The sequence below is a fragment of the Nycticebus coucang genome, chromosome 9 (assembly GCF_027406575.1).
Source record: "Nycticebus coucang isolate mNycCou1 chromosome 9, mNycCou1.pri, whole genome shotgun sequence".
NCBI lineage: Eukaryota > Metazoa > Chordata > Mammalia > Primates > Lorisidae > Nycticebus > Nycticebus coucang.
The window spans coordinates 47,845,025-47,868,110 of record NC_069788.1 but is presented as its reverse complement, the minus strand read 5'-3'; the positions used below and the strand labels follow the sequence as shown (position 1 = coordinate 47,868,110).

The window sequence follows — 23,086 nt, the reverse complement described above, 5'->3', positions numbered from 1 at the left end:
GAGCAGAACTACACTATCAGAGCTCAATGTCTTAATGCTCACTGAGCATTAAGGTTCAGTTATCTATTCAGCATTATTATTTCTTTTCTTCTTTTTTTAAATTATTAGTTATTAAGCAGTCTTGCTCTGTCATCCCAGCTAGATACAGTGGTGTCATCATAGCTCACAGCAACCTCAAACTTCTGGGTTCAAGGTATCCCCCTGCCTCAATCTTCCAAATAATTGGGACTACAGGTACCTACACCACACCCAGCTAACTTTTCTATTTTCAGTAGAGATGGCGTCTCACTCTTACTCAGGATGATCTCAAAGTCCTGACCTCAAGAGGGCCTCCCACTTCAGCCTCCCAAAGTGCTAGGAAAATAGGTGTGAGCCCCCACACCCAGCCCTTCATCGCTCGTAACTGTTCTTTCCCCCATCTCCTATTTCTTATACCTACCACACCTCCGTCTGCATCTCTTTCTGTCTCACCACCTGTATTCACATTACTTGTTTATTCTCCACATCTCCACCTACATTCCACATTTCTCCACACCTCTCTATCTCACAGACACTTCTGCTTATTTATTCATTCAGCATTTACTTAGTGAGCACCTTCCACATGCCATACATCCTGTCTCCCCATCTTTCTCTGTCTCTCTTCCACCATCTCTCTACACATCACTTTCAGCTTCCCCATGATTTTCCATGTTTTCTCTTCCCATCCCTCTGCATCTATGTACCTCATTCCCCCTCCACCCCATTTCTCTTCCTCTCTTCCTCCTTCATTTCTCTCCGTGTGGAAGAGTAAAGAAAGGACGGTGATGTGCTCATCTCTTCCCTCTGGGAGCCAATTACCCTTCCACCAAGAGGCCTTCCTCAACTCTGCCGGGCTGGCTGGCACTGCTCCCACTAGCCTTTGGACTCTCTGCACAAGGATGCTTTAAATCATCATCATCATCTATACTATTAGAGGAAGATTTATAGCTCTCAGAAACTGATCTGATATATAAGCAGGCAAAAAATTATGAAAGACATAGAAGAGTGAAAACAAGTTTGATCCAGTGGAAATGCATAGAATCTTAAAATTAGAAAAATTAGAAAAATACACATTCTTTTAAGTTACACACAAGCATTTAGAGAAATGAATCAAAATTATATAAAATGTAATTACTGACCAAAATTTCTTTTCTTTCTCTTCCTTCCTTCCTTTCTTCCTGCTTTCCTCCCTTCCTTCTTTCCTTTCTTTTTTCTTTGAGACAGGGTCTCACTGTGTTACCCAGGCTACAATGCAGTGGTATAATCATAGTTCACTGTAACCTCAAACTCCCAGGCTCAAATGATCCACCTGTCTCAGCCTCCTGAGGAGCTGAAACTATACATGCATGCCACCAGATTTGGCTAATTTTCTTTCTTTTTTCTTTTCTTTTCTTTTTTTAGAGACAGTCTCACTTTGTCACCCTCCGTAGAGTGGTATGGCATCACAGCTCACAGCAACCTCCAGCTCTTGGGCTTAGGCGATTCTCTTTCCTCAGCCTCCTGACTAGCTGGGACTACAGGCGCTATTTTTTGGTCACAGTTGGCCAGGGCCAGGTTCAAATCCGCCACACTCGGTATATGGTTCTGGTGCCCTACTCACTGAGCCACAGGCGCCTCCCGTAGCTAATTTTCTTAATTTTTCTTTTTATCTTTCTTTCTTTTTTTTTTTTTTTTGAGGCAGAGTCTCACTTTGTCACCCTTGGTAGAGTGCCATGGCATCATAGCTCACAGCAACCTCAAACTCTTGGCTGGGCTCAGGCAATTCCCTTGCCTCAGCCTCCTGAGTAGCTGGGACTACAGGTGCTCACCAGGTTATTTCTAGAGATGGGGTCTTGCTCCTGCTCAGGCTGGTCTCAAAACTCCTAAGCTCAAGCAATCCACCTGCCTGAACCTCCCAGAGTGCTAGGATAAATTATTTTTTAGAGACGAGTTCTCTCTATGTTGCCCAGGCTGATCTCAAACTCCTGGCCTCAAGCCATCCCCCCACCTTGGCATCCCAAAGTGCTGGGATTACAAGTGTGAGCCACCACACCAAGCCCATAACAATTTAAGAGCATTAACAAAGAATATTTTATGTTAGGAAAGTTTAAAAGCATATTTCTAATTTATTTTCAAAATTTAAAAACCTGCTTCTAAATAAGTCAAATGCCAAAAGAAAATATTACAATGAAATTTAAAATATTTTTAACCAACAGTGAAAATTGTGCCTTTCAAAACTGAGATGTCGGCTGGGCGCCTGTGGCTCAAGCAGCTAAGGCGCCAGCCACATACACCTGAGCTGGCGGATTCAAATCTAGCCCGGCCCGCCAAACAACAATGATGGCTGCAACCAAAAAATAGCTGGGCATTGTGGCGGGCATTGTGGCGTCTGTACTCCCAGCTACTTGGGAGGCGGAAGGAGGAGAATTGCTTGAGCCTAGGAGTTGGAGGTTGCTGTGAGCTATGATGCCACAGCACTCTACTTAGGGCAACAGCTTGAGGCTCTGTCTCAAAAAAAAAAAACTGAGATGTCAGACAATGTTTAAGGTGAAAAAATAAAGTAAAAATTTTCAAAATAAGATGTAAATAAAAATAAAAATAAGATGTAGCTAAAACAATTCATAGAAGGAAAATGTGCATATTAAGAAAGTTTAAAAATCAATGAGTTGGGGCAGCACCCATAGCTCAGTGGGCCGGGTGCCAGCCACATACACCGAGGCTGGAGAGTTCGAACCCAGCACAGGCCAGCTAAAACAACACTGACAACTGCAACAAAAAAAATAGCCGGGCATTGTGACGGGCACTGGTAGTCCTAGCTACTTGGGAGGCTGAGGCAAAAGAATTGCTTAAGCCCAAGAGTTAGAGGTTGCTGTGAGCTGTGACACCAGGGCACTCTACCAAGGGTGACAGCTTGAGACTCTGTCTCAAAAACAAAACTAAACAAAACAAAACAATGAGTTGGCTGGGGGTGATGGCTCAAGGCTGTAATCCCAGTAATCCCAGCATTTGAGGAGACCAAGACAGAAGTATGACTTGAAGCCAGGAATTGGAGACCCTCTATCTCTACAAAAAATAAAATAAAATAAAAAGGTAGCCAGGTGTGGTGGTACATGCCTATAGTCCCAGCCGCTGAGGAGGCTGAGAGAGGAGGCTCCCTTGAGTCCAGAATTCAGGGTTGCAGGGTTTCACCACTGCACTCCAGCCTGGGTGACAGAGCAAGACTGTGTCTCTAAAAAAAAAACTGAATAAGTAAATCAATAAATAACAAATTAATGAGTTGACAGAAATGTTAAGAAATCAGAAAAAGAATATAGAAGTGTTGTCACCCCAAAATTCGGGAAGAACGTAATAAAGATAACCTCAGAAATTAATGAAACAAAGAACAAGGAAATAATAGAGCAGAAAAGAAATACATATTTACAGAGACTGCTAATGTTAATAAGCTTCTGACTAAATTGACCAACCAGGCTCGGTGCCTGTAGCTCAAGTGGCTAAAGCACCAGCCACATACATCAGAGCTGGCGGGTTCAAATCCAGCCCAGGCCTGCCAAACAGCAATGACAACTACAATCAAAAAATAGCCAGGCATTGTGGCGGACGCCTGCAGTCCCAGCTACCTGGGAGGCTGAAGCAAAAGAATCGCTTAAACCCAGGAGTATGAGGTTGCTGTGAACTGTGATTCCATAGCACTCTACCCAGGGTGACAGCTTGAGGCTCTGTCTCAAAAAAAAGAAATAAAAATAGGCTCCGCGCCTGTGGCTCAAGCGGCTAAGGCGCCAGCCACATTCACCTGAGCTGGCGGGTTCGAATCCAGCCCGGGCCTGCCAAACAACAATGATGGTACAACCAAAAAAAAAAAAAAAAAAAGCCGGGCGTTGTGGGGAGTGCCTGTAGTCCCAGCTACTTGGGAGGCGGAGGCAGGAGACTCTCTTGAGCCCAGGAGTTGGAGGTTGCTGTGAGCTGTGATGTTACAGCACTCTACCCAGTAGGCGACAGCTTGAGGCTCTGTCTAAAAAAAATAAAAATAAAAATAAAAAATAAGTTGACCAATCAGAAAAAGGAGAGAAAGACACACATACAAATTAAATAATTTGAAGGAGGCTTGGCACCTGTGGCTCAGGCAACTAAGGTGCCAGCTATATACACCTGAGCTCGCGGGTTCGAATCCATCCCAGGCCTGCCAAACAACAGACAGCTGCAATCAAAAAATAGCTGGGTGCTGTGGCAGGCACCTGTAGTCCCAGCTACTTGGGAAGCAGAGGCAGGAGAATCTCTTGAGCCCAGGAGTTGGAGGTTGCTGTGAGCTGTGATGCCATAGCACTCTACTCAGGGCAACAGCTTGAGGTTCTGTCTCAGAAAAAACAAATAAAAAGTTTGAAGGAAATATAATCTCAGATATAGTAGATATTGAGATCACAAACTTTGATAAGAAGAATAATTTTATTTTCCTTTTTTTTTTTTTTTGTTTGAGACAAAGTCTCACTGTATTGCCTGGGCTAGAGTGTACTAGCATCAGCCTGGCTCAAGGCAACCTCAAATTCCTGGGCTCAAGTAATCCACCTGCCTCAGCCTCCTAAGTAGCTTGGACTACAGGCACCAGCCACAATGCCCAGCTAATTTTTCTATTTTATGTTTGTTTTGTTTTGTTTTTGCAGTTTTTGGCCAGGGTTGGGTTTGAATCCACCACCTCCGGCATATGGGGCTGGCGTCCTACCCCTTTGAGCCACAGGCGCCGTCCTAGTTTTTCTATTTTAATTACAGTCACGGTCTCCCTCTTGCTCAGGCTCTCTCTCCTTCCTTCCTTCCTTTCTTCCTTCCTTCCTTCCCTCCCTCCCTTCCTCCCTCCCTCCTTCCTTCCTTCCTTCCTTCCTTCCTTCTTTTTTCTTTGAAACAAGGTCTCTCTATGTTGCCTAGGCTGGACTCAGACTTCTGGACTCAAATGATCCTCCCACCTCAGCCTCCCAAGTCTCTGAAACTATAGGTGTGTACCACAGAACCCGGCTAAGATAAATTATTTTCTAGAATAACATGACCAACACTGACTTAGGAAAAAATTAAAAGCATGATATACCTATAATCATTAAAGAAAATGAGTCAAGGCTGAATGCAGTGGCTTATGCCTGTAATCCCAGCACTTGCAAGGCCAAGGCGGGTGGATTGCCTGAGCTCACGAGTTCAAGACCAGCCTGAGCAAGAACAAGACCCTCGTCTCTAAAAAATAGTCAGGTGTTGTGGCAGGCACTTGTAGTCCACCTACTTTGGAGGCTGAAGCCAAGAGGATTGCTTGAACCCAAGAGTTTGAGGTTGCTATGAGCTAAGACGCCATGGTACTCTACCAAGGGTGACCAAGTGATATTCTGTCTCAAAAAAAAAAAAAAAAAGTCACCAGCTCTAGATAGTTAGGAAATCGGAAATCTTCAAAACACAGGTAGTTTTGGTCACATAAAAATTATTCTTAAGATCAGAAAACAGGAAAAGTTTCTCAGCTTATTGCATGAGATTAATGTAGCCTTGATACAAAAGCCAGGCATTAAGAAGTGAAGGAGAAAAATCCATATGACCATCTGATTCAATACATTAAAAGCATTTCACAAATGCTGTTCATGATAAACAACCATTCAGATTTTTAAAATAGCAAAAATATTTCACAACAGTCATTTGTGATGTCTAAAATTAGCAATATATATAACATGAAATTATATTCATTATATTCTTCTCCCATGAAATTTTATATTCATTTTTGAAATGGCTTTATATTTTTCTGGTATATTTTTCCTCCTGTTTCCCATTCATACCCTCCCGTTACCTGCCATCTCATCTCTGATTACTTGTATTTCTCATGTGTGGCCTTCCATCATTGCTGAAATGATAAGTTGTTGTTTTCAGTTCATAATGGAATTTTAGGCTTCACTTTTCATCTGTTTTTGGCAATATATTTCTGGCAATATATCATCATCTGTTGGTAAATTGTACGGCTCTTTTTTACCTTTTTTCTCATTTTTTTTTCTTTTTTTTTGTAGAGGCAGAGTTTCACTTTACTGCCCTCGGTAGAGTGCCATGGCATCACACAGCTCACAGCAACTTCCAGCTCTTGGGCTTACGTGATTCTCTTGCCTCAGCCTCCTGAGCAGCTGAGACTACAGGCGCCCGCCACAACACCCGGCTATTTTTTTTGTTGTTGCAGTTTGGCCAGGGCTGGGTTTGAACCCGCCACCCTCAGTATATGGGGCTGGCACCCTACTCGCTGAGCCACAGGCACCGCCTCTTTTTTCTCATTTTTAACTAGACAGCATTGGTCATTTCTTTTTATTACTCATACTTAAACGGGCTAGGTTTTTCTGAACTGTTAGTAGGAAGACCATGTGGAAAGGCAGGGACAGTCAGCTCAGCGCCTGTGGCTCAAGCAGTTAAGGCGCCAGCCACATACACCTGAGCTGGTGGGTTCAAATCCAGCCTGGGCCTGCCAAACAACAATGACGGCTGCAACCAAAAAATAGCCAGGTGCTGTGGCAGCCACCTGTAGTCCCAGCTACTTGGGATGTTGAGGCAGGAGAATCACTTGAGCCCAGGAGTTGAAAGTTGCTGTGAGCTGTGATGCCACAGCACTCTACCCAGGGCAACAGCTTGAGGCTCTGTCTCAAAAAAAAAAAAAAAAGAAAGAAAGAAAAGAAAAGAAAAAAGAAAGGCAGGGAGAGGATCCAGGATAGCTTACCAGGCTTACAAGTTCAAGAGCTGCTCCTCCTTTGCTAAAACAATGGAATATGTCCTTTAAATTTGGTACCTTTGGCCAGGCATGCTGGCTCTCACCTGTAATCGCAGTACTCTGGGAGGCAGAGGCAGGAGGATCTCTTCACCTCAGGAGTTCAAGATCAACTGGAACAAGAAGACCCAGTCTCTATTAAAAATAGAAAAAAAAAATCTGGGTGTTCTGGCAGGCACCTGTAGTCCCAGCTACTTGGGAGGTTGAGGCAGGAGAATCACTTGAGCCCAGGAATCTAACAATAAGCAAGGCTGATGCTCTGGTGGGCAACAGAGCAAGACTCTGTCTCAAAAATAAATAACAATAATTGTTACCTTGGTATAGTCACTACCTCCTCTGCATCTGAGAACTTCTCTAGGTTAAGAATGCTTCTACCACCCCTAGCCTTCTCTGTTTCACAGGCAGTCCCACAGCTGCCATCACTCAAGTGCACCTAGGAGAATGTACTTCATATAATAAGGAGAATTTTACTGGCACTTTCTGAGATCTACCACCTCTAGGTCTCTTTGGGCACTTCATAAAACATTTTCTCTCCACTTTTTCCAGTAGCACTTGCTTCTGATAAGTCAGCCTGCTGTCAGAGCTTTCCTCCCAGGAAGAAATATTTTCTATTCATGTGTCAGTGACCTGGATACTCACTCCTTCCCTGCTCTTCCCTGAAGCACTATAGAGGATGTCTGCTTTGCTTGGAATTTGGTCACACGTACACATAATTTGGAGTTTGTAGGTTTTCTGTGTCTCCTAGCTTTACTGAAAATGTAGTGTGTGTGTTTCCATTCTCTCTCTTTTTTTTTTTAATTTGAGACAGAGCCTCAAGCTGTCAGCCTGGGTAGAGTACCGTGGCATCACAGCTCATAGCAACCTCCAACTCTTGAGCTCAAGCAATTCTCCTGCCTTTGCCTCCCAAGTAGCTGGGACTAGAGGTGCCCGTCACAACGCTCGGCTATTTTTTGGTTGCAGCTGTCATTGTTGTTTGGCGGGCCTGGGCTGGATTTGAACCAGCCAGCTCAGGTGTATGTGGCTGGCGCCTTAGCAGCTTGAGCCACAGGTGCCAAGCCTGTTTCCATTCTCTTTATTGCTCTATGTGGTTTCCAGGAGACAAGAGGGGAGATTTAGAAGTAAGCTGCTGCCATATTCCTCTCAAAGTTCTACAGGGAGACATTTTAGAAAAGGCTTTTGACAATGGTAACCTTGGCAAGCTGGTCATCCTAGTATAGGGCTGCACCTTGCAGGCTCGGAATCCTGACTTGTTTTCTCACCTCAGGAACACCCTCGTGTCAACCAAGCTTCACACTCCAGTGCATACAAAGGATGTCCCTTCATTCATTTGCAGTGAGAAATAAAGCTTTAGAGATCCATTTTGTCCCAGCACCCTCTATGCACACATTCCCTACATACACACCCATGCACACTCTACAGACTCATCAGTCAGGTCCTAAAGGAAACAACACCCACAGGTTAGGATACCTTGAGGAGAATAGTTCATTTACAAAGGTAGATATGTTTAGGATACAAAGAAACGCAGAGGATATTATATTGCCATCCCCAGGCCCAAAAGGATGAAGGGAAAGAGAAGGTTACAGCAGGGTTCTTAGTTATTTTGTGCCACAGATTCCTTTGGCATTCTGGTAAAGCATAAAATAAAAATACATAATAAAATAAACCAATTGTATTGAATTCCAGTTGCCAAAATATTAATAAAAATTCTAGCTAGAATCAATCATGTACTCTTTTATTACCATATTAAAGACAACACATTTAAAATACGAGCAAGTTGGCTGGGCTCCGTGGCTCACACTTGTAATCCTAGCACTCTAGGAGGCCAAGGCAAGTGGATTGCCTGAGCTCACAGGTTCAAGGCCAGCCTGAGTCAGAGCGAGACCTCATCTCTAAAAATAGTTCGGCATTGTGGCAGGTACCTGTAGTCCCAGCTACTCAGGAGGCTCAGACAAGAGAACCACTTGAGCCCAGGAGTTTGAGTTGCTGTGAGCTATGATACCACAGTACACTACTAAGGGCAACAAAGTGAAACTCTGTCTCCAAAATAATAATAATAATAAAATACAGGCAAGTTGAAGTTCGGTTAGGGTTCGTTTGTTTGTTTTTGTTTTTGTTTTGAGACAGAGTCTCACTCTGTCACTCTAGAGTTAAATGCTGTGGCATCATCATAGCTCACAGCAACCTCAAACTCTTGTGTGCAAGAAATCCTCATGACTCAGCTTCCCAAGTAGCTGGAACTATAGGCACCTGCCACTATGCCCAGCTAATTGAAAATCAGTTATTACATTAATACAAAGGATGTTGTGTTGCTTGGCTTGAATGAGAAGTTTAAACTGTAAAGTGCTCAAAGCAACACATGTGAAAAAAGGATGTATATGTTTTCCCCTCTAAAGTCCACAGATCACCTGAAACCTATGCCCTGGGCTACTGAAACCTGGGAAAAGATAGTCCCAGAGAGCAGATCATCATACTCAGAGAGCCACTGCTCAGGAGGAGTATTGCTTAGGTAGAAGTTTTGGCTAACCTGAGGGGACCTTGTGGGAAGGGAGCCAGGGGAATGGATACCCCCAACTCTGTGTCCTCCCTTCTGTGTTTGCCTCCCTACCTCTCCAGCTTCTAAAATCGCTGGAGGCCAGGCACATGCTTTGTGTCAGCAAAGAGCAGAGTAGGAAAGAGAAAACAGAGGAGCGAACAGAAGACACCCAGGGCACGCACACGCAAAAGCACACAAGTTTCTGGCCCGTGCATTGTCTTCCTGCAGGCACATTCCATGGGGCCTAATTCTAATCAGCAATTCCCCTGGACAGCATAGAATCATAACCAGAACTCTTAGCCACACATGCCAGTTGGGGGCTCTAATCCCAGAGAGTTCTGACAGGTCCATTTCTTGAGCCAGCTCATTTCTCTCCCTGACTGCTTGCCTGGACACTAACAACCTTGGCCCGAGTGACTCACTCCTCCTTTTCTCAGCCCCACAGCCCATTGACCCATTCTTAAGCTATGTTAATAATCTCAGGCAAAGACAAGGCAAGGCTTGCAAGCTTAAGAGCTAGTCTATTTCTTTTCTTCTTTTTTTTTTTTAAGAGACGGAGTCTCTTTATTGCCCTCCATAGAGTACTGTGACATCACAGCTCACAGCAACCTCAAAGTCCAGGGCTTAGGTGATTCTCTTGCCTCAGCCTCCCAAGTAACTGGAAGTACAGGCGCCCACCACAATGCCTGGATATTTTTTGTTGCAGTTTGGCCGAGGCCGGGTTCAAACCCGCCACCCTCGGTACATGGGACCGGTGCCCTACTCACTGAGCTACAGGCGCTGCCCAGCTAGTCTATTTCCTCAGGGCAGTAGCTCTCAAACTTGAATATATATCAGAAGTATCTGAGGCACTTGTTAAAAAGCTATTTTTGGCTCCACCTCTAGAATTTCTGATTCAGTAGGTCAGGTCAGGGACCCCAAACATGCATTTCTAACATGTTTTCAAGTGATGCTGGTGGAAGGACTACTTTTTGATAACCACTGCTTTGAAAAAGGTCTGCAGGCTCGGCGCAGCAGCTAAGGTGGCTCAAGCAGCTAAGGTGCCAGCCACATACACCTGAGCTGGCGGATTCAAATCCAGCCTGGGCCTGCCAAACAACAATGACGGCTGCAACCAAAAAATAGCTGGGCGTTGTGGTGGGCACCTGTAGTCCCAGCTACTTGGGAGGCGGAGGCAGGAGAATCGCTTGAACCCAGGAGTTTGAGGTTACTGTGAGCTGTGACGCCACAGCACTCTACTCAGGGTGACAGCTTGAGGCTCTGTCTCAAATAAATAAATAAATAAAATAGAAAAGGTCTGCATGTCTGCTCAGATCTAGAGACTTCAGAGCCTGTCAGAGAGTAATGTATTTTGGACTTCTCAGTGGATTCCTTGCTATAGCCACCACCATGCACCCCTGCAGTCTGCCCAGAGGGCCCCATCCCCTTGACTACTGTGAGCTAGCCTTCTAAGTTTGGGTCAGGATGTCAATGTGGGGCAAAGGGAAAACTTCCCTTTCACCCTCTGAGGGTTTGTTGAAAATCAGCTGACAAAGGCACGATAATAGGAGAAAAGACATACAAATTTATTAACATGTCCAAAGTGAAGGTCCCACAGTGATTACCTAACATAGGCAGTTCCCGAGTTACAAACATCCCACTCATGTACTACTTGAACTTAACAAATGCAAGTTATTACAGGTAATAGCTCCATGTAACCTTTCCAACTAACAAAGAAATTAAACTTAGGGTGGGGCATGGTGGCTCATGCCTGTAATCCCAGCACTTGGGAAGCTGAGGCCAGTGGATTGCCTGTGCTCAGGAGTTCAAGACCAGCCTAAACAAGAGCGAGACCCTATCTCTAAAAAACAGCCAGGCATTGTGCCGGGCGCCTGTAGTCCCAGCTACTTGGGAGGCTGAGGTAAGAGGATTGCTTGAACCCAAAGGTTTTGAGGTTGCTGTGAGCTAAGACTCCACAGCACTCTACTGAGGGTAACCAAGTGAGACTCTGTCTCAGGGAAAAAAAAAAAAAAGAAATTCAACTGTGTTGAGGTGACACGTATCTGTAGTCCCAGTTACTCTAGTTACTTGGGAGGCTGAGGCAGGAGTATCACTTGAACCTAGGAGTTTGAGGTTGCTGTGAGCTAAGTTGATGCCCCAGCACTCTAGCTTGGGGGAACAGAGTGAGGAAAAAAATTCCACTTAAGAACAAACCTACAGAACCTATTTCATTCTTAACCTGGGATCCACCTGTAACCCAGTGTGGTGCAAAAGTTTATAAACCCTTTTCATTGGGGGGGATATTGACATTTCTTTTGAAATACAGTAAATTATTAGGGATAGTGAAAGGACCTGGGAGGAGGGAGGCAGACATTTCTGAGAGGTGAGAGGTGGAGCTGCACAGGAACAAAGGCCGTTTTGTTTATTTGTTTGTTTTGTTGTTTTTATTTTTTGAGACAGAGTCTCACTTTGTTACCCTTAGTAAAGTGCTATGGCATCATAGCTCACAGCAACCTCAAACTTTTGGGCTCATGTGATCCTCCTGCCTCACCCTCCAGAGTAGCTGGGACTACAGGCCAACACCCCACTATTTTCTTTTTAGAGATGGGGGTCTCGCTCTTGTTCAGGCTGGTAGGAACTCCTGACCTCAGGCAATCCAGACATCTCGGCCTCCCAAACAAAGTCTATTTTATTATTCAGACAGAATTCCTCAGGTCATCTCTTAAAGAGTTGCCCTCAGAAGAATAGATGACAAGTCTGTCCCAGGAGGTTCCTGCCATCACTCAAGTGCACCTAGGAGAATGTACTTCATGTCCCAGCATGGTGATGACACCCAAAGTCTTCTTTCTGGTAGTTGATCTTTCCTAGTTATTTCATGAGATCCCTGGGGAAGGAGTCTTAATACAACTGTGTTTCTTTGAAAAAGAAGCTTCCTTAGTCAGATGAGGAAATTTTAAAAAGAGTCCCTCCTGTGCTTGGAAGAGGAACAAGACAAAGTCAGAGTGACCTTGATTCTCTGGTAGCTTCTATGGCCCCTCACCATGTCAAGGCACTTGTCTTGGTATTGATATTGGTATTGATTTCTTCCCCCCCACAGTAAGACAGAGTCTCAAGCTATTGTCCTGGGTAGAGTGCCATGGCGTCATAGCTCACAACAACCTCCAACTCTTGGGCTCAAGCTGTCTTCTTGCCTCAGTTTTTCTATTTTTGGTAGAGACAGGGTCTCGCTATTTTGCTCAGGCTGGTCCTGAACTCATGAGCTCAAGCCATCCACCCGCCTTGGCCTCCCAGATTGCTAGGATTATAGGCGTGAGCCACTGCACCCAGCCAATATTGGTATTGATTTCTTAGCCAAAACATCCTGCATGTGTGTTCTTCCCAGGTTTTCTCCACGTCTGGGTTTAGATCCTAAGCTTCCTTCTCCGCCAACTTATTCTTCTATATACCCTTTAGTCTTCACTTTTGTCCCATAGTCAGAGCAACTGTCACTTTCTCTATCCCAGGAAGTTTTGCTGAGCCTCTAAGCACTATCCCATCCTCATAGTTTGCCAAATCATATCTGGAAAGACCAGTCTGGGAGGCAGTTTCACAGAATAAAAGCTAGAGGCCAGGTATGGTGGCTCATGCCTGTAATCCTAGCACTCTGGGAGGCAAAGGTGGGAGGATCCCTTGAGCTCAGGAGTTAGAGATAAGCCTGAGCAGAAGGAGACCCCATCTCTATTAAAAAGAAAGAAAGAAAAGAAAAAGAAAAACAGAAAAATTAGCCAGGCATGGTTGTAGGCGCCTGTAGTCCCAGCTATGTGGGAAGCTGAGGCAGGAGGATGGCTTGAACCCAGGAATCTGAGGTTGCTGTGAGCTAAGCTGAGGCCATGGTACTCTATCTAGCTCAGGTGACAAAGCGAGGCTGTCTCCAAAAATATATATATATGTGTGTGTAGGATATAAGTGGGAGGATCACTTGAGGCCAGGAGTTCAAGACTAGCCTGGGCAACATAAGGAGACACCACCTCTACAAAAAAACAGAAAAATTGACTCGGCGCCTATAGCTCAGTGGTTGGGGCACCAGCCATATATACTGGGGCTGGGGTGTTTGAAACTGGCCCAGGCCTGCTAAACAACAATGATAACTGCAACAAAAAAATAGCTGAGCATTTTGGTGGGCACCAGTAGTCCCAGCTACTTGGGAGGCTGAGGCAAGAGAATCGCTTAAGCCCAAGAGTTTGAGGTTGCTGTGAGCTGTGATGCCACAGCACCCTACTAAGGGTACCACAGTGAGACTCTGACTCAAAAATCACATCTTCACACCTGTAATCCTAGCACTCTGGGAGACTGAGGTGAGTGGATTGCTTGAGCTCAAGAGTTCAAGACCAGCAAGAGTAAGACCTCATCTCTACTAAAAATAGAAAAACCGAGGCAAGAGGATTTCTTGACCCAGAGTTGGAGGTTGCTGTGAGCTATGATGACACCATGGCACTCTACTTAGGGTGACAGCTTGAGACTCTGTCTCAAAAAAAAAAAGTCAAAATAGCCGGGTGTTGTGGTGAGCTCCTGTAGTCCCAGCTACTCAGGAGGCTGAGGCAAGGGAATCACCTAAGACCAAGAGCTGGAGGTTGCTGTGAGCTGTGACGCCATAGCACTCTACCAGGGGCAACAAAGTGAGACTCTGTCTCTAAAAAAAAAGGCTCGGCGCCTGTGGCTCAAGTGGCTAAGGTGCCAGCCACATACACCTGAGCTGGCAGGTTGGAATCCAGCTCAGGCCTGCCAAACAATGACAGCTGCAACCAAAAAATAGCCAGGCATTGTGGCGGGCATGTATAGACCCAGCTACTTGGGAGGCTGAAGCAGGAGAATCGCTTGAACCCAGGAGGTGAAGGTTACTGTGAGCTGTGATGCCACAGCACTCTACCCAGGCAACAGCTTGAGGCTCTGTCTCAAAAATAAATAAATATATAAAAAGTCAAAGAGCTCCTCAGTGCAAAGCTTTTCTCCTATCTGTGATCAGGACACACACTCATCACAGAGCTGTAGCCACTCCTAGGACGTTACTCATTTCCCCAGTGGCATGCATTGCTGTCTCACTCCTGTTAGGGATCCATTAATTCCTCCTCTTCCTCTTCCTCTTCCTCCTCCTTGGGATCTCTGGACTTGGCCAGCATCCCTTACTTGTCCTTCAGTCCCACGTCTGGCTACAATTCTAGATTTAACAAGAACAGCAATAGAGACTCAACGCCCATAGCTCAATGGTTAGGGCGTCAGCCACATACACAGAGGCAAGCAGGTGTGAACCCAGCTGGGCCTACTAAACAACAATGACAACTGCAACAAAAAGAATAGCCAGGCCTTGTGGCGGACGCCTTTAGTCCCAGCTACTTGGGAGGCTGAGGCAAGAGAATCGCTTAAGCCCAAGAGTTGGAGGTTGCTGTGAGCTGTGACATCACATTGCTCTACCGAGGGTGACATAGTAAGACTCTGTCTCAAAAAAAAAAAAAAGAACAGCAAGAGAGTACCTACGCCAGTACTTCAGGAACCAGAAGTAGTATTCCTTTTACCCATATGTCTACATGGCTTGTTCTCTTGCCTCCTTGAAACCTTTGCTCAAATATCACTTTCTCGGGGAAGCCTTCCCTGACCACCTATTTAAAACTGCAGTCCACTGGCCACACACCTATCCCTCTGCCCTACTTTGGTTTCCTCCGTAAGCAAGTATTGCCTTTCTCCTGTCTGTGATCAGGACACACACTCATCACAGAGCTTTAATATGCTTATTTATTTGTATGGTCTGCCATCCCCAATTAGACTGAACAAGAATTTTCATTTATTGGATTTCCTGGGCTTAGAAGCATGCCGGGCATATAGTAAGCATTCAACAAATATTTGTTGAATGAACATATGAATGAATAAATGAATTTCCTCCAGCAGACACTGAGACCATGGAGAGTGAAGGGCTGTAGTTCTCTCTGCAGGGGGAGAGGCAGCTGCAATAAAGGGAAGTCAATAAATCCAGTCCACTCCAGCATCTCTCCCCTCCTGCCTAGGTCAGGGAGAGGGCAGTGAGAAGTGAAAATGTGTTGGGGGGAGGAGAGAGAGAAAGGTGTTTTCATCAATGTTGGGGCAGCATTAGTAGACCCCTGGGCAGGGAGTTCGGACAAGGCTGTCTCAATGAGCGGGAGGATGTGCTGACCTTGCCTCCCTGGGAAGTGACTAGCCAAAGTGGTTAAGGGGATAAGTGTCATGTTTAGGGAGGGCATGAGACAATTTCTCACTCTGCCAAACACAGTTTCTAGCCCTTACACTACACGAACACCCGCAAATGCGTGTATGCACTGCAGCACACAAACTCAATGTCAGCCTCACTCCTTGGCTCGGGTCCACAAATGTCGTCTCTTTCAGTACCACTTTCAGTTCCTCCAAAGAATCGACTTAAATTTTCTAATTCCTGAAGGGTGGCATGGGGGCTCACGCCTGTAATCCTAGCATTTTGGGAAGCTGAGGCAAAGTCAGGAGCTCAAGATTAGCCTGAGTGAGAGCGAGACCCTGCTGCTACAAAAAAAAAGAAAGAAAGAAAAAGAAAAATTAGACAGGCATGATGGCACAGATCTCCAGTCCCAGCTACTCAGGAAGCTGAGGCAGAAGGATCACTTTAGCCCAAGAGTGCAAGGTTTTAGTGAGTTATGTTGACACTTGATTTTTTTTCACAGCATTGAAAGATTCAGCCATCCCTTCCTGGGCTCCCTATCCACACCTACCAGCCCTGACCCAGGAAACCTGATGAAATGCAAGCCCTTATAGTAATCTGAACCTTGGACCTGTTCAAAGACCATTTGTTCCTGAGAATAAATGCCCCTGGGGTCTTACTGCCCTGTCCCCATACCTCCAGTGCCTTATCAAAATATTTATTTCATGCACACACTGGACTCTCATTTAAGAGGAATTTGGGAGAATGTAATTGTCTGATCTCTGTTTTATACAGGCTCCCGCTTCCTCCTGGGGTGCTAGTGTCAGCAGAAGCTGATGGGGAAGTGAGGCCTGGGAGGTAAAAGAGGAGGGAATGAGGAGAAAGGGGAAGTTTGGGAGAGGAGGAGAGTGCGAGTGCAACAGCAGACAGAGAGACTGCCAACTTGGTCTGTCTCTCACCTCCACCAGCATCTGCTGAGCTATGAGCAAGACCAGGGATTTGCAGGGTAGGGAAGGCTGAAGGAGCAGGAGCAGGAAAGGCGAGCAAGGAGGGCACAGGCCTGGGCGGTGGGGTAGGAGCCCAATAAGCAGGTCTTGGTGTAGACTATGGATGTCCCAGGGCTGGTGTGGGGAGAGGAAGAGGCAGGGAGGGGTGAGGACTGATGAACCTTTATGCCCCCACAGGAGGAAAAGCTTTCGGACTGCTGAAGGCCCAGCAGGAAGAGAGACTGGATGAGATTAACAAGGTAAAAGGAAGAAGGAAGGCTGCAGAGCCTGAGGCAGTAAGGTCTGGGCAAGGAGAGACCACCCTGTCTCTTATTATCCCCCAACAGCAATTCCTGGATGATCCCAAATACAGCAGTGATGAAGATCTGCCCTCCAAACTGGAAGCCTTCAAGAGTGAGGGGAAAACTGTAGGGGTGGAGAGAGGGCTAGGGTTGGGGGTAAGATTTCCACAAGAACTGGGCAGAGACCTCAGGGACACAAATTTACTTTTGTGGTAGGAAGGGTGGAGGCTGCCTTTATTGCCCTCTGCCCCATGTTTAGGTCTCCTTCCCTGGCCTGCTCCTCTCAGCACCCTCTCTAGTTCCTTACACCCTAACAGGGCCTGTCAACTTCCCCACCCCACTTCCTCTCCCTGCCCTTCCTCCACCATCCACATCCTCGCCCCCACCAAGCCCTAGGTCAGCAACCCCTTCCTCAATCAACCACTTGCCAGAGACCTCCAAGCCAGCACTTACCCGCTCTGCTCTCTCTCCTCACCCAGAAAAATACATGGAGTTTGATCTGAATGGAAATGGAGATATCGGTGAGAAAGGGGTGATTTGGGGGAGTGTGCAGGCCTAGGAAGACAGAGGTTTCTCCTAGTGCTCCATCCCCATGATTTGGAAGAGGGCTCACCTACCAGACAAAGAGGAAGGAGAATGGGAATGTGGAGGTGGGAGGAAAGGAAAAGGGATTCCTTCTCTTCTCCCCACCCGGCTGCCTCTAGATATCATGTCCCTGAAGCAAATGCTGGAGAAACTCGGGGTTCCCAAGACTCACCTAGAGTTAAAAAAATTAATTGGAGAGGTGTCCAGTGTTTCGGGAGATACATTCAGCTACCCTGACTTTCTCAGGATGATGCTGGGCAAGAGATCTGCCATTCTAAAAATGTGAGGGTTCAGTTTCAACCCCCCCACCATGCTTCCCTATTTTCTTTTCCCCCACCCCAACCCTGCCCTCAGGCTCAACTTTTCTACACAGTGCCCAGCATCCATTCTTCCAAGGTCCCATCTCCATCTCCATCCCCTGGTCCTAGTCCCCACAGCTCTAATACTTCCACCCCTGCCCTCTTCCTCTTCTTCCCAGCCTCATGATTTATTCCTGTGAGAGGAGTGTTCCCTGATCCCTGTGTCTCTTCCTGTCTCAACCAGGATCCTGATGTATGAGGAGAAAGCGAGAGAACAGGAAAAGCCAACTGGTCCCCCAGCCAAGAAAGCTATCTCTGAGTTGCCCTGATCTGAGAAGAAAGGGGGTAGTATTGAAGGGGCTTCTAATGACTGGAACATGGAAAAAAGATAAGATTGTGAGCCAGAGTCAGACTAAATTAAATAAATTATCCTTCCCCTCCAGATCAAATCAGCTTGGTTTTTGTTTGGGGGATTTTTTCCCTATATTTGGGAAGACAAAAATGCCTCTAAAGAAAGGGCAGCAAGGATGTGCACATATGAACAATACATCAACAATTCTGTAGTATGTCTATGATACCAGATGTCTTTGTGAACCAAGAGAGATTCCAGCTGCAGAAGATAGCCTTGACCTCAAGGAATTTTAAGCAGGAGGAAAAGACATGTACAGACAAAAACATATCACCCAGGCCTATGATAGCTTTCATGAAGAACCACCATTCTCTACCACTATAAAGCTTTGTGACCTTAACAAGTTACGCGGCCTCTTTGAGGCTTTTATCTGAAAATGGTAATAAAATAACAAGCCCTCAAAGATATTTAAAACTTGAATGACTGGGTGGATGAATGAAAGAATGGGTGTTATTTATTTATTTGTTTGTTTATTTAGAGACAGAGTCTTACTATGTTGCCCTCGGTAGACTGCCGTGGTGTCACAGCTCACAACAACCTCCAACTCTTGGGCTTAAGTGATTCTCTTGCCTCAGCCTCCCAAGTAGCTGGGACTACAGGTGTCCACCACAACGCCCAACAATTTTTGTTGGTGTTGTTATTGATGTAATTGTCATTGTTGTTTGGCAGGCCGTGGCTGGGTTCAAACCTGCCAGCTCCTGTGACTGGTGCCCTCGACACTGAGCTACAGGCCCCAAGCCTTTTTTTTTTTTTTTTTTTTTTTTGTTGTAAGACAGAGTTTTACTTTGTCATCCTTGGTAGAGTGCCCTGGCGTCATAGCTCACAGCAACCTCAAACTCTTGGGCTCAAGCAATTCTCTTGCCTCAGTCTCCCCAATAGCTGGGACTACAGGCACCCGCCACAGTAGGCTGGCTATTTTTAGAGACGAGGTCTTGCTGTAGCTCAAGCTGGTCTTGAACCTGTGAGCTCCGGCAATCCACCCGCCTTGGCCTCTCAAGTGCTAGGATTACAGGTGTAAGCCACAGCACCCAGCCTGGAACTGGAGTTAGTGAATGAAACAAAGGATTCATAACACTATAAGGCCTGATAATTTTAGAGTTAAATGAATCACTGAGGTCCTTTTGGGGACAAGCTACAGAAAATGAATTATTTTTTCTTTTTTTTAAGACAGAGTATTACTGTGTTGCCCTTGGTAGAGTCCTGTAACGTCACAGCTCACAGCAACCTCTTAGGCTAACCTCTTGGGTTTAAGCAATTCTTTTGCCTTAGCCTCCCAAGTAGCTGGGACTACAAGCACCCACCACAAAGGCAAGCTATTTTTTTGTTGTTGTTGTCATTGTTGTTTTAGCAGGCTGGGGCGGGTTTGAACCCACCAGCCCCGGTGTATGTAGCCAGCGCCCTAACCACTGATCTATAGGCACTGGGCCAGAAAATGAACTATCTAATGAAGGGAAAAGGAGGTTGTATTGGAGGAGGCTACGATGGGCAGATACTGGGGATACAGAATCTCTGAATGACAGAAAGGGATGAATGGACAACCCCAGGGAAGGCAGGAACCTTAGAGCCTCAGGGGTTTCGATGAAGCCAGACCTTTCCTCCACCAAGGGGTCTAGATGAGTCAACTCTAGCAAACCACCCTGTCCACTATTTCAGATTTCCTACCTCTCTAGAAAGAAAGATTCCAATTAGCCCAGCTAGTTTCTTTTTTTTTTTTTTAAACCCTATACCTTTTATTTATTTTTTTTTGTAGAGACAGTCTCACTTTATGGCCCTCTGTAGAGTGCCGTGGCCTCACACAGCTCACAGCAACCTCCAACTCCTGGGCTTAAGCGATTCTCTTGCCTCAGCCTCCCGAGCAGCTGGGACTACAGGCACCCGCCACAACGCCTGGCTGTTTTTTGGTTGTAGTTTGGCCAGGGCTGGGTTTGAACCCGCCACCCTCGGTATATGGGGCCGCGCCTTACCGACTGAGCCACAGGCGCCGCCCAGCCCAGCTAGTTTTATGTACTGAGGACAGACTTAGCTGCTGGGGCTTCCCATGGTGACCTTTTGCAATGGTGAAGCCACAGAGGCATCCTGGTTGGTGATTCCTATAGACCTTCAATAACTATATAGGACTTCAGATGAAATGATTATTACCAAGTAATCTAAATAAACATAGAATATGTTGAATATCCAAATATAATGAAATTAATAGCTAGCTTTTATTGAGCACCTACTATGTACCAAACACTATTCTTTATTATTATTATTAGAGACAGAGTCTCACTTTATTGCCCTCGGTAGAGTGTGTGGCATCACAGCTCACAGCAACCTCAAACTCTTGGGCTCAAGCAATTCTCTTGCCTCAGCCTCCTGAATAGCTGGGACTACAGGTGTCCATCACAATGTCCAGCAATTTTTAGAGATAAGGTCTGGCTTGCTCAGGCTGGTCTTGAACCCGTGAGCTCAGGCAATCCACCCAGCTTGGCCTCCCAGAGTGCTAGGATTACAGGAGTGAGCCACTATGCCTGGCCATCTTGTCTCAGTTTTTCATTTTTAGTAGAGATGGGATCTCACTCTTGCTCAGGTTAGTCTCGAACTCCTGAGCTCTAGTGATCCACCCACCTTAGCCTCCCAGAGAGGCAGGATTACAGGTGTGAGCCACCATGCCTGGCCTACTTTCTCTTTTTTTTTAATATAACTTGCCATCTTCTAGTACGTCGTGTGAATGTAGCCCAACAGATCAAATGTATTTTAAATTATGTTTATTGTTGTCATTCCCTTAGTTGAGAGTCATCAATGCATAAATGCTATTTTAAACCACAAGTCTGGATGTCCTTGAAAACCTCAGTTTTGGTAGAGGGCAAGGGTGAAGGCTTCACTAGCGTGGATTTAAGAGAGACTGGAAGCAGAGAAATTAGAGATGATGAGTATGAATAAAATTTTGCAGCAAAATTCCTTTAAGAAATTTTGTTGCACTAGCCACACGGCTCACAAAAATACATAATACACACCTGTAGTCCCAGCTACTGGAGAGGCTGAGGCAAGAGGATGACTTGAACCCAAGAGTTTGAGGTTGCTGTAAGCTATGATGACGCCATGGCATTCTACCCAGGGAGACAGAGTGAGACTATTTAAAAAATATTTTGATGAGGCAGCACCTGTGGCTCAAGGAGTAGGGTGCTGGCCCCATATATGGAGGTGGCAGGTTCAAACCCGGCCCTAGCCAAAAACTGCAAAAAAAAATTTTTTTGATGCAAAACCAAAATGGTGTAGTATGTTGTAGCTGGCTAAGAAGAGGGGACAAGAGAACCATTTTGAAAAACTGAAAACTGGCTGGGCACTGTGGCTCATAACTGTAATCCCATCATTTGGCAGGCCAAGGCAGAAGGATCACTTGAGGCCAGGAGTTTGAGACTAGCCTGGGCAACAGCAAGACCTTGATGCTACAAAAAAATAGCTGGGTGCGGTGGCAGGAGTCTGTACACCTAGCTACTTGGAGGCTGAGACAAGAGATGCTATGATTACAGCACTGCACTCCAGCCTGGGCAAAAGAGTGAGACTCTGTCTCAAAAAAGAAAAAGAAAGTTTGAAAACTGAAGTCATCTTAAATCTTAGTGAGCCTCAGGTTAAAATTCTTACCCAATTTCTGCTAACTATTCTGCCTGCTTATTCCCATAATGAATTGGCAGTCCCTTTATTTAGCCTCATCCACCTATTCGCAGGTCCCCAAACCCACGCCTCCACTTAGCTGTTTACTGTGCCTGACATACGCATTTCCCCTCTCCTCAAACTTGGATAAATTTTAACTAGTTCTTTATATCTCTTAATAAGAATTTTTTCTAGAAGCATTTCTAAATCTCCCCAGGCATTGTCAGATTTTATTCCTCTACTTTTATAATATTCTGTACATATTTCCTACTCCTTCAACACACAAGACCATTGTTCAATGATCAGCGTGAACAGGCCAAAACTAATAAAAGAGAATACATGTGAGAAATATATGGAAGCAGGAATGGCAAAGAAAGGATGTGAATGAAGCATGAGAAAGGAGGCAACATTGAGAGACACAAGGCTGGGCATGGTGGCTCACGCCTGTAATCCTAGCACTCTGGGAGGCCCCAGCAGTGGATTGGTTGAGCTCACAAGTTCAAGACCAGCAAGAGCAAGATATCGGTCTCTATTAAAAATAGAAAAATTAGCCAGGTGTTGTGGCGGGGGCTGTAGTCATAGTGGATTGCTTGAGCCCAAAAGTTTGAGGTTGTTGTGAGCTATGACACCACCACACCCTACTAAAAGAGACAAAGTGAGACTGTTTCAAGAATTAGAAAAAAAAGGCTCAGTACCTGTGGCTCAAGTGGCTAAGGTGCCAGCCACATACACCTGAGCTAGTGGGTTCGAATCCAGCCCTGGCCCACCAACCAACAATGACGGCTGCAACCAAAAAAAATAGCTGGGCATTGTGGCAGGGGCCAGTAGTCCCAGCTACTTGGGAGGCAGAGGCAGGAGAATCACTTGAGCCCAAGAGTTGGAGGTTGCTGTGAGCTGTGATGCCACAACACTCTACCCAGCGCGACAGCTTGAGGCTCTATCTCAAAAAAAAAAAAAAAATTTTTAGAAATAAAGCGTGTGCCCGTAGCTCAGTCCGTGGACGCTGGCCACATACACTGAGACTGGCGCGTTCAAACCCGGCCCCGGCCTGCCAAACAACAACTGCAACAAAAAAAAAATAGCCAGGCGTTGTGGCGGGCGCCTGTAGTCCCAGCTACTTGGGAGGCTGAGGCAAGAGAATCGCCTAAGCCCAAGAGTTTGAGGTTGCTGTGAGCTATGACGCCACAGCACTCTACCCCGGGTGACAGCTTGACACTCTGTCTCAAAAAACAAACAAAAAAAAAAAAAAATAGAAAAAGAGAGAGGAAAAAAAATAGAAAAAGAGACCCTAGGAAAACGGGGCTGGAGGAAGGGAGGGAGGAGACAAGGAGTAAGAAAATTGAAAAAGCAGAATGTTTCGTTGAATGGGAGGTTAAGTTTGACGGGAACAGAGAATTCTACCTTTAGGCAATGAGACACGAGGGAAAT

At 45.7% G+C, this 23,086-nt stretch overlaps 1 protein-coding gene across 1 annotated transcript; it reads left to right on the top strand.

Moving 5' to 3' along the window:
- The first annotated feature begins 16,344 nt into the window (after window positions 1–16,344).
- On the top strand, window positions 16,345–18,065 carry AIF1 (allograft inflammatory factor 1). The gene is made up of 6 exons (XM_053602769.1): window positions 16,345–16,450; window positions 16,629–16,690; window positions 16,778–16,844; window positions 17,212–17,253; window positions 17,437–17,599; window positions 17,861–18,065. Exons 1-6 carry the CDS (start codon window positions 16,426–16,428, stop codon window positions 17,943–17,945), a joined length of 444 nt encoding a protein of 147 aa, XP_053458744.1. The 5' UTR covers window positions 16,345–16,425; the 3' UTR covers window positions 17,946–18,065.
- Window positions 18,066–23,086: the final 5,021 nt, after the last annotated feature.